Here is an 11,921-nt window from a genome sequence, read left to right as displayed (position 1 = left end):
ATTTGACACTATTTGTATCGATTATAGTATAAACAAATATATTATATAATGTATGACACTTTTCTCTAGAAATATAGGTTTACTATACTACACTCAAAAAACTCTTCCAAACTGATTTTTGTCCGGAAAATAAAAAGGACTTATTCTTTTCCGCCAGACAGGAGAAAAATTGGAGCGAAAAGCATTGGAGAAGCTTTTGTATCCGGTCCATTGACCAGTAACGTCTTAAGTCATTGTGAACATTTTACGGCTTCATTTAATACCATCGCACCATGCTATTTTTGTTTTATAAATTTATCAAAGCGGAAAGTGATATCGCCGTGGAAGCTATCGGAACGGTCGACGGCGAGGTTATATACCATTTAATACGCGGGCTATCAAAAAAGACAATATAAAATGGTGACACTATTCTTCTCTTCCAAACATAGACAAAGGCGGCGGTGGATAAGACAATGAAAAAGAAAACACAAAAACGAGCCGAATCAAATGTGCAAGTGGCCCTGTGGAGTTCAATGAAGTAAAATTGACATCGGTTGCTGATTTCCGCTCTGCCATTGAATCGATAGCAGCATTGTCGCAATTAACTAATCGCGAATTCCATTCGCCTCTCAATTGCCACAAATTGGGAACAACAGAACACGCACGCTACATTTGGCGAGAAAATTTAAGTATTCTCTCAAACGACGCAACGCGGGCCGACAATTTTCTTAAGTTTCAAGAGCGCGTCGTAGCGCCAACGCTGTGTTTCGCCGCGCGGTTAATAATCAAACAAATTAATAATTTTTTAATTACGAATTTTTGACAGCTGGTGCGCATAATTGATCGACTGATCGACTGACTGTGCCGAAGCAAAGCGACCGAGTGAGCGCATTGTATCCATCACACCGAGCGGCCATGAAACGTGTGAGGAGAACCGCAGGTTTTGAATTCAGAAGTGCTTTGCTGGATCGCCGGGTTGCTGTGCTCTATTGAGCGGACTTGCGTGAAAATCGCGGCCGTTACTTCAAGTGCAGATCGAAATCAGGCTTTGCACTCAAGTGCTGTTTATATTTGGGTACTTTGTGGATGTCTGGAACGGCGCTAGCTATGTTGTTGTGTCGAAGTGTTATTATTGCGATCCTCCTTGACCTTCTATCCCTAAGCTTTGCGACAAGAACTGCGTTTGTCGAAATTGTCGTGTGTGATAACACGGACGAGCGATCCATGTACACAGACAAGCTCCAAGGGACTTTTGCAAATATCGGAACGTTAAGTCGGGCACAGGGAGACGTATTACAGGTATGTTATAAAGTATCATGGCTTGAAGTGTATTATGTTTACATGAATATTCCCCAGTGGAATAAGGAAATACATGAGTTTGATAACAAACCAGTATGCTAGGAAGGAGCGGTACAAATATCCGTGTGATATCAACAATTGCAAAATCCCAAATACCTTCGATTCTGGGGGGTTGTACTTGTAAATACAGCGTTATGTAAAACGTAGTATTGATTGTCTCATGAGAACGGGACGATTGATGAATTGCTTTCATAAGAAAGGATGGGACGAATTGAAATTTAGGAATGCGACATGACAAATACTTATGCAGTATATATATCAAGCTATGCTGGATACGAGCAATAACAGATAACGTGAAATTTGTTGCTATACTTGATTAATGTCATACGAGGGTCAACATCCTTTATTTTCGATCACACAAATGTATCAAAATTGCTCTCATTTTTTCCACTATTATTTTTTTTCTATCTGGAGCTCTTCCGCGTCACCTATATGGCTTATTTATTTGTGTTAACGGCTTTAAAAGCGATTGTACGCTGGCATACTTCAAAACCACTTAGCTTCGATAATATTACACTCTCCGTATCGTGACAATCGGCTTACAAACTAGGCAATGTTGGCTTTGAGGTAGGTTGGCTGTGTTGTTGTTATATATATCGTTGCTCCAGTGCAACACGCAACTTTAACTCAAAGGAAACTTGCTTTGTTTACAAGCCGCTAAACGTGTGCGTCCGTGCTCCGATTTGAGCCAATGACCGGGACTGGCACTTCAAATAATTTGAGAACCCTCATAAAATGACAGATATAAAAGGGATTTGTTGGCTGCACTTGAAAAATGCCTTTCGGTCAAGTAGTTACCGGTTCGTTATTTTTGGACGTTTATCGCCGCATACCGAAAGACAATCAGTATTTTTTAACGATTTTGCACGTTTTTTAGCTAGGCGGGTGTGTTGTCTCATCGTTAATTTTAACGATCTGTGGCTCATGTCGGCAAAACATCGAAAAGAATGCCGACATGATTATTTGTCACGGGTCAGATGCGAGCACGATTCGAACGCATATTAACTTCTGCAAATGTAGCAATTAACCGTAATTCAAGGTAGCACTTTGCCGCGGGTATATTATTCAGACATATTGCATACTTTTTGAGGTTTTTTTATCTGCTTTTATTAATATGGAGTCCTAACAAGACCCCGATATTATGATTTTGCTGTGTGCGTGCGTGTTTGCGTATGTGAAAGTGCACAAATCATAATAATTTAAATGCATTGGCAACAATTATATTTACGAGTAGCGACGACAAAGCTGCCGATTCAATACGAGACAGTTAGTTGAATACTTTGAAGGCATTTCCTAACTTAAAATATTCAAAATTATTACACGTCGTTACTTAAACTGATTTGGGACAAATGTGTGTAAACTCAAACATATTTGCATGTTATATAGGACAATGTTTGATTTAAAAGAAATATGACTGTCTTCTCTTCGAGTATTATACCTAACTCGACTCGCAAAAATGAGGAATTATCCTGAATTGTCATTTCATATCTTTGCTAACAACAGAGGTAGACATATTCTTTGTGGTAGGGTTTTTTTTTCTTAAAACACACAGGTACATACTAACCAAACAAAGCCATATTTAAACCATTCGGCGAGTTTCCGCACTTGCATAAGGTCAGGGGTTTTTTTTCTTCTTATGTTTATATTATCACATTGACCCACTTCAGAGATATATATCATGTTGGAAAGCACTAGGTGAATATGGAAACGAAGATCTTCAATATACGAGTATAGTTCCTGCGTTTCACAGCAGTAATCGTATGAAAATATTTCATCATAAACATGACAATTATGACCGTTTATTGAATGCTTTACCATATTTTGTTATTTTTGATGCGATTCATTGGCTACACGAACGAATATAAATAATTCGCTTTCAACTGGCTGTATTGAAAAACTCGAGAAGTGGGAGCCCACGTCAAAATGTTGGTTTAAAAATTAGCGTGGTTTTAACTGAAGAATATGCAACTAATGATAGCATTTTGCGTAATATTCCCTGATCTTTGCATTAATGCATGCTGTTCATGTCTATTTTCCTGTACATATTTGGTCAGTAGCGCTGGAGTGTTGACTGTTGACTAAAAATACTCCTAGACAAAACCTATTCCCTTAAACTCAATCTCGCTATATTCTCCTCATCTAACATCTTAAATGTCAATTTGATCCCTTAAACGGACCGATGGAACAGCTTTGAAAACAATTAGACGTTCAAATCGATACTTTGATGTCATGAGAACAGCGAGCAATATGAGTTGAGAGTTTTGACATGCCATAGGTAGGGATAAAATGCAGTGGCATATTAGTGATATTATTCCAGCCGGCATCATTACTGACTATAACGGCAAAACCATAGCAGATTGCGGTCAAATGTTTTTTTTATCCGGACTGATAACAAGTGCGCTGTGTCTGAGCTCAGACCCTTACAGGAAGCTAGATCGTCAGGATATAGGGTAATATATTGGCCTTGAATTTCTCTTCTTATTGACAAGTACTTTAGCTCTACTTAAGCCGTCTGTCCTCGCCTCTGGCCCTATATGACAGTCAGTGTTTCCTGAACTGAAAAACAACACTGTCTCTCCCGCTGAGATTAATTCAGAACAGCCATATCCTCGAGAAATTTTCACAATATTTATGTGATTTCATACTGCGAAAATTCGTTTGAAAAACAACTGCAGGCAAAGCAAAACATCGTTGCGTATAAACATCAAAGGTTAAGGTCTCATAAATACGATTCATGCTTGATTCCGTTTTCGTAATTTACTTCATAAGTTTTACGCTTCTCTCGCGTTCTCGAAACATGCTGACTTCATTATCGTGGACTGGTGAAAACATGTGGTAATGTTGCGCTGTTTTGTGCTAAGAAAAACACGCAGTTTTGCTACCAAATCCAGCTGTTTGACAGTTTTTAAAAAGCTGATGTCAAGCACAGTGCGTTTCCTTCAAAACGTCGCCACAACGGGGTTCTGTAAAAGCGCAGAAACGCAAGACAACAACGATATTGATTCTATCTCTCATTGTAATATTCATATAAACCCGACTAGACACAATGGAGCCAACGTATAGAGCCAATATTTATGCCCCAAAAGGTGGCCAAGCTAAGTAAGGTCTATGTGCAAATTGACCTCGTCAAACACTGCCCGGTGGCGCTATAGTGATCTGTACCACGAGACGGTATTTTGTCTCAGGGATGCCGGATTTATTGCTTGTTTTTTAAATCTCGCTTAGCAAATATCAATACTTTTGAGCGCGTTTATTGTTTGACTTTCGTATTTGCCCAGCTCAATAATGATGCATATCGCTATGATTGTTCTAACTCGCGGCAAACCACGTCTAGATTTCATACCAAAGTACATCCGTGCCGAGTTAGTTGGGTGAAATGTATTATGTATATATATATGCAAGACTTGCTTTCCCCGATAATCTTAATTTGAGAAAACATCCCAGTTAAAAAGTGATATTACGTGCTAATATAGTAATGAGCAATATTCTTTAATACTTTCTCTGTGGGTTTAATGAAATATATTTGAATTATGAGTATAATTTAGCTAGCAGTAGTCTGGAGCTGAGAAATTATTGCGATTTAAGACGTCGCAAAACATTGTCCTTCTAAAGAATGGCTTATTTGCTGTGATCTTAGAAACTATATCACGTCTTTGAATGAAGGTTTATGATTCACAAGCTGTATTGTCTTACAAAAATAGCTCTGACAGTGTTGACCAGGCCTGTCTAGCGTTGGAATTGTTTGAAAACTATACGGTATTTCTTCATAAAAACCACTATACACTATAGTTTAATTAATTTTGATAACACCAAAAGGACCGCTTGAAGATACCTGGTGGAATATGAAATATAAACCTCATTTTTTTTATTGAAAAAAATGATTGATTCAACGCGAGTCAGAACGCACACTATACAACACCGCTTGCAGTTGAGACGCGTTTTATGAAGGATTGTGACATGTTTAGTTTTCAAATCTCACACTCCGCTTTTGTTTGTGTTTCAAATAATCCCAGAAAATTATTTCGAAAACTATTACCGATTGCAGTACGGGTCAAAACAGTTGCAATTATATCGCTTACCGAATCCCGTACATTCTAGAACGCAATTAATGTAGCAAATTAGATTCGAATTTTGAGCGCTAGGTTTTGTTTTCAGTTCTACACAACCCCTAGTTTTTTTTTAATATTTAAAGCATTTCGTGCGAAAATTCGTTATCACGTAGACAAAACATTACAGTCGGGCAATAAAATATGTAAATTATGGCATATTATTCACTCGAATAATTGTTTGCTTTTTCTTCAAACATTGCGCGTCATACTCGCCATATTTACGGCATTTACTTGTTTGCACTTTTCGCTCCAAGAACTTCATTAAACGCTTAGTTTATTTAACTCTACACTGGGAATTATACTGTAAGAACAAACACCGGCTTACATACGGCAAGTTCTGTGAACTTTTTTTTCATTTTGTCCGAGATACTTTAGAACTGACAAGTCGATGAATTTTAAAAATTTCCAAAAAACAATCGTGCCATTATTGATGTAAGTCATGTATGAATTTTTCACAGATGAAAGACTGATTCGCTTTGTCAATAATAGCGTAGCGACTTCCATACCATTATGAAATAACGCCTGTCATAAACTTAAACTGATACAGAACACTTGACATTATTTAAGATCAGGTCAAGTGGAATCCAAAGATACGGGTTATAAAAACACGATAAAATTTCCTCAGCGCGCGACAATTTGTACGGTTTAGAAAAAGCACAGTTTTTTGTCCATATGGTTTTCATTTATTTTGTCTAATTTTCAAATTCAAAACATATTTTGAAAAGGATTTTTTTAATTTTCAATACAAAAGCATACTGTGAGAGGATAATGAATACTTGATGTGGTATTAGCAGGTGGTCTAAGATGTTTCGTGTCTATTTTTATTGTGAAATACACTCCATTTAACATGCATTTCAATTGCCGTCGCTGCCCTGGCTATTGAAACGTCAAAACCGGGAATGTCGGATCGATTTTTTTGCGAAATAGAATACGTTCGTGACGGCATAATGCGCACACTTTTTTTTATAGCAATTCTGAGTAATTCATAAATCAAAATACTTTCCGTACTCGCAAGATGACATCTATTGACTATTGTTCGAAGCCTTTCCATTGAAATGTGCGTAATTTTTGCTTCATTCATCAATTACATCCGAGTATTGGAGGAATGTATATCGCGCAAATGTCACGAGTTTGCTGACGCCTCAATCCCACGCGCGTTATCGTAAATTGCATCAGGGCAACACACTTTATTGAAATCTTAATTCGACTCACCGATTTTGAATTCTTTTCAATTCCGAGATGCGAATAAGGGTAATCAGTCTCCACGACGCCCGTGCGATTAAAGTCTGTTTTCGTGTCTCCCTTTTGACCGCACTTTCCATTGTGTTTTTACTGATGTATAAAATCATTGTCTCTCGAAACTGCGAGATTGTCTAAGTCCCAAACCAAAGGGCAAAGACACTGTGGGTTAGGAGAAGTATTCGTGAAGTTCTAAAAAAGGGGACATTTAACTGATATCATAAACATATTTAACTTGAACAAATTAGGGATAAATCTGATAAATTTTACTCATCCAGGAGAGCGCTTGAGCTAATGATCGAGGCCTTTGACATGTCATAATAACATTCGGTGGCAGACTAGGGAAAGTGTTGAAATTAAACAGAGTATATGATGTATATCGGTCTAATCTTTATCCTAACCAAGGTTTAATCCTAAAGCAAAATGCAGTCCAGGGGACAAATCTCCTTTAGGTATTCTAAAGTAGGTTGCAAGGGCAAAAATGTATCTCTCAGCCGTGACCCCTCGCGAGAAACAGACGATATAGCCGTGAGGCTATCTGGAACATTCAGATTTCTCAAAAAAACACCTTAATGAAGATGAATGATAATGGACTTCTAATAATCAAATTGACTATTGATTCTGTTTTCCCATGCAATTAGATCAGTCCGTTTGGCTTATGCAATATATCAAATGGCGAGTCCCTCTACGATGACGAGTGGGTGGGCGTGGTCAAGCTGACCGTACCCTCTAGGGAGTCACCATCATGTAATGACACAGTTCAAAAGGTATGAATTAAACACGGAGACCATTGAGAATTAACTACAGCTGGCCTTGTCTGAGCTGAAAATGACTTTGTTTTATTTGTACAAACGTTTCTCAAATCATTATAATGCAGTGACGATTCGTTTGTTTTAGGCATTAGGTGCTGTGAAAAAGGGTGCCAAAGCTGTGATATTTGATGTGACAGACAGTCCGGGTGCAGCCGCTGAGGTATGTTTGGTCTGCTAGTCCACAGGTGGCATTAAATTAGCACCAGCAGTTGGAATGAAAAATAAAATTATTTTGATAACTATGTTGTCGCTGCTCTTGCATCTTGAAGTGACCAGAGCAGTGTGGTGTCACTTCAACATCTGCATTTGACTTGAGAATGTCATGTAATCATTACATGATGTCTTTGGATGCTTCATAAATCATGGTGCACCAGCAGAATGTCAATTTCAATTCATAAATTGATCTTCAGTTATCTCACAGTTATAATTAGATCATAAAACATGGCATGATTTAATTAATTAGAAATGAAATGGGCTGGACTATATATGCTTGTCAACAGCTAACCAAGACTGAAATAAGATTAATGCTAAGGATTGTCTCAAAAAATATTCATCCAATACTTATGTTGGTCAATATTTGCATGTCTAATATCTCAGAGAAAATGTGAATATCTTATTCAAAATACTTAGTATGAAATAAGGAATGTCTGTGAAGGCATTTTCATAAACGAAGTCACAGCCATTGGTTTAATATCCTTTATTTTTATTGTTATTGAATATAGCTCAGATAATTTAATTCCTCCAATTGATAAGCATAATCTACTAAGGTCCTATTCAAACCAACACATGCTTTAATAATCAGTCACAAATTGAAATTTGTAATTTTATATAATTCCCCCAGATCAAATTCCTTCAAAAGCATGTCCAATGGCTAGCTGGTTCCTGACTGGAAAGTATGCAAACTGTGCAAACGAGATTTAAAAAATATACTAGTGAACATATTGAAGATATCAAAATTGCATGCCCAATATCTCGGTTTGCACTATACAAACTTTCCACACTGGGGCTGGTCGGGGAAATTATACTTATAAATGATTTAAGGTCCTCTAGGAATCACTTAGTTTTTTAAGAAGTTTTAATGACTGTTAGACAGAAGGAACAGATCTATAACCCATTAACACAAACTGTAATGTACCCCTAGTAAATTTTCTGGCATTTAAAAAAATACCAAGAGACAAATACCGAATAAACCCAGGTCAATCAATAGAGAATGATATGAGAATGATATGGCTATATTACATTCTAACTTTAAAACCTTGAAGATATACTTTAGATTACCCCTGGTAAATCATCTTTGCTATATTTTCTTATTTAGTTAAATTCCCAGAAAACACTGATACAACGACCAGTCATAATAATCAGTGGGAAACATGCTCGTAAATTAATGACCATTGTGAGAAGGTATGACACGCCGTTTCACTTGCATTTTTGTTTTCTCTCAGGCTATGCGACTTGTTTTGTCAGATTATGATTGACTGTAAACTATTTTTATATTTCATATTCCTTCCAGGCAAAATGTTTTAAAAGCTCGTATATCGTGGAAGCCACGCATGAATCAAACAACGGTTGGTTTTAGTAAACTTTGACATAATTTAGACCATTGTAGTTGTACAAAAACTATTTGATCACCGAAAAACTAAAAAAATAATTTTTTAACTAAATTGTTTTCAACCGTTAATTAATGGAAAATTTATAGTTCCATTATGATATATTACACCAGAAATACAAAGTATATATAGGAAAGTATACTTACTTTGAATTTCCTTCTGCACATCACTTGAAACAACAATAATTTCCACATAAATAATACAAAATGTTTACGATTTAAAATCCAGGTGAATGATCCGCCATTTTGTTTAGACCGCTGTACATGAATTTGCGTCGCATGTTGAAGTTTTGGTCAAGGGCCACGCCCAGTGCTCTGGGGGAAGTGATGTCCCCTCCCCGCTCTCCCCGTCCCTCATAAGTAAAATTGTGACGGCGGCTACCTTTAGACCGACATAGGCTGTACAATGCAATGCATAATATTCGCAGAGAGAGAGAGATAGAGAGCAGTATTAACAAATATTTACATACATTTATCATTTCAGGATAGTTCTGGTGAATATGTTGATATGGTTATATTCATGACGTGTTTTATTCTAATCACCATCACATGTTTCATACTTCTCCTAAAGGTGAGTCATTCCCCTCACCATTGCTTTTACAAATCATCTTTAAACGTCTATTCTGAGATCACTCAGTTTACCAATGTACGTCCTTTTTTCTACCCAGATCAAGTGGAAACAGACGAAGAAAGAGGTAATTTAGAATCATTCATGTTTGCAAAACTTCTTAATAATCCAACATCGCGGATTATCCCCGCATTTTATTTACAACTACTATTTTAAATTGCAGTCTTCGTTGGCAAAGATGGCGTATGATGCCGTCTCTAAGATGGAGTCAAAGAAATACGAAGAGAAACGAGAAGTTGAGACGGTGAAGAAAATGAAAGAGAAACAACATGATCGAGCGTTAGGAAGTCATTCTTGTTCCGTGGTCGGCATTTCTTGCGTCATTTGTTTAGAGCCATTCCGGCAAGGACAGGTGAGAGCTTCTTTCATTTATAATACTTCATATTCCCTGGACATCTTTTACAAAAATGCTTCATCGTCCCTCTATTTTTTCTTAAACGCCCTCTCTCTCTGCTTTGAATGAATCCCCCACATTGAGCCAGACAACCAGAGCAGAGATATTAGATATCACACCATTCTATAAATAACCGTAATTTTATCGTCTCCAGGAAATCCGAATCGTATCGTGCGGTCACGAGTTTCACCTGAAATGCGTCGATCCTTGGTTACTGACGAATTACACGTGCCCGCTGTGTATGCTAAATATTGTCGGTAAGTAGTTGAACTAATCGACTCCCAACTAAAGCCTACGGAATATTTCACTGTGTAACCCTCACCCCCCCCCCCCCCCTCAAGTTTCACAGACTTTCATGGTCTCTAATTTGACAACGTTGTGTTTTCAGAACGAGAAGGAAATGGGATTAAAACGGAAAGTCGCTGTTCTCCTTCAATCAGAAGTGTTTTTCGATGCTGTTTTGCGTCCAGTCCTCTATCATCTTCTAGCATGGTATACAGCATCACGTTGGAGGACTCTCATAGTGACAATTTATCTATAGCAACAAATGATATGGTAGACACGACACATTACAATGATTCGACTCCTACGAGCGATAATTTATGGACAGAACGAGTGCGCGAGGCTCCTGAAGGCTGCAGACAAGCAGCCGGAACGAGTGTCCCGCATTTGAGTACAAATTCCGGGCGTTCAACTGCGGTACTAAACAGCAGGAATGCAGACATTTTACAAAATTCACTCGATAGAAATGATTTGAATGTTCAAGAAAATGAAAGATGGAAAGAAAATAGGACAAGAGCTGTTCAGATCGCAGAGCTGGCTAAAGTAAAATGTGAGTGAAGACTTTATTTGATGTTCATAGCAGTTCTACGACTATTCTTGCTAAGGATACAATAAGGATCATGTCTTTCAAATTGAATGTTACCATAGATAGAAAACTAAACTTTCTTTATACTGATAGATCTATTATTTCTAAACTGTTCTTCCTAGAGATCCAGTAAGGATCATCTCTTATTGATCCAGTGTTACTACAGGAGCAAACCTAAACTAAGCTGCCTATAATAACCATTATTGATCTTTCTTACAGATACAGATCTTGGCGATGCAGTGTGAAAGCTTACTCGCTCCAAAAGTGCAGTATGAAAGCGAAATATTAGTGAAGTCGTGTCGTGAATGTCTGGTGTTATCACAGACCTACCCGCGCATAAAACATGACACTATAAAAGGACAGAAAGAAATATAAAACCCCGTTTAATCGAAGAATGAAGATTTCTAGAATTCATTTTTGCCAGAAAAGAGGAATGTAAAGTCAATTTACAGACGGACTCTCAAAGCATTATGTTTGATCGGCTCGTGCGTTGTTGTTGGACAAAGAAATAAAGGATATATGTACAAATATTTTAGGGAGTTTTCGTATCGAAATTGTAAATAATTAATAATAATAAAATAACATTTTCAGTTTATTCTTGTATCCAATAGCGTTGAGGGGAAGGGATAATTACTTCTGGGAAAAAGGATCGGACGACAATGCATTCATCACTAAGCTAGGAACTCTTTCAACGTGCTCCGAGCCTGCTTTTTTTTATGTGAGACTTCCAGAATGTCTACGAATTTCACGTTTGTCGTCTGCTGATGACATACGCAGATGAAAAATAAAGTCGCCCAACTTGATTCAGTCGACAAAGTTAAATCCACAAGAGTTTCACGCTCATTTTATATTCGTTTCACTTTCACACTGGTTATTTAAACTTTAATATTTAATTTTCGTTGTTTATGATTTGGAGTCAAACTGTTT

General features: G+C 37.4%; 1 protein-coding gene across 1 annotated transcript; it reads left to right on the top strand.

Moving 5' to 3' along the window:
- The first annotated feature begins 675 nt into the window (after nt 1-675).
- On the top strand, nt 676-11,550 carry LOC114520627 (E3 ubiquitin-protein ligase znrf3-like). The gene is made up of 11 exons (XM_028540937.1): nt 676-1,278; nt 7,328-7,453; nt 7,584-7,658; nt 8,814-8,899; nt 9,009-9,063; nt 9,589-9,675; nt 9,773-9,799; nt 9,896-10,084; nt 10,281-10,383; nt 10,515-10,958; nt 11,214-11,550. The coding sequence occupies exons 1-11, from the start codon at nt 1,066-1,068 to the stop codon at nt 11,237-11,239; spliced, it is 1,431 nt and encodes a 476-aa protein (XP_028396738.1). The 5' UTR covers nt 676-1,065; the 3' UTR covers nt 11,240-11,550.
- Nucleotides 11,551-11,921: the final 371 nt, after the last annotated feature.

Source organism: Dendronephthya gigantea, unplaced genomic scaffold, assembly GCF_004324835.1.
Source record: "Dendronephthya gigantea isolate DGI-Jeju-01 unplaced genomic scaffold, DenGig_1.0 000016F, whole genome shotgun sequence".
Lineage (NCBI taxonomy): Eukaryota > Metazoa > Cnidaria > Anthozoa > Malacalcyonacea > Nephtheidae > Dendronephthya > Dendronephthya gigantea.
The sequence above is the reverse complement of the archived record's forward strand: the minus strand, read 5'-3'. Positions and strand labels throughout refer to the sequence as shown.

Coding starts and splice junctions, on each gene's coding strand:
- LOC114520627 (XM_028540937.1), top strand. CDS start 1,066: ATGTCTGGAACGGCGCTAGCTATGTTGTTGTGTCGAAGTGTTATTATT. Junction 1,279..7,327: donor CACAGGGAGACGTATTACAG/GTATGTTATAAA, acceptor CCATGCAATTAG/ATCAGTCCGTTTGGCTTATG. Junction 7,659..8,813: donor GTCCGGGTGCAGCCGCTGAG/GTATGTTTGGTC, acceptor TTTCTTATTTAG/TTAAATTCCCAGAAAACACT.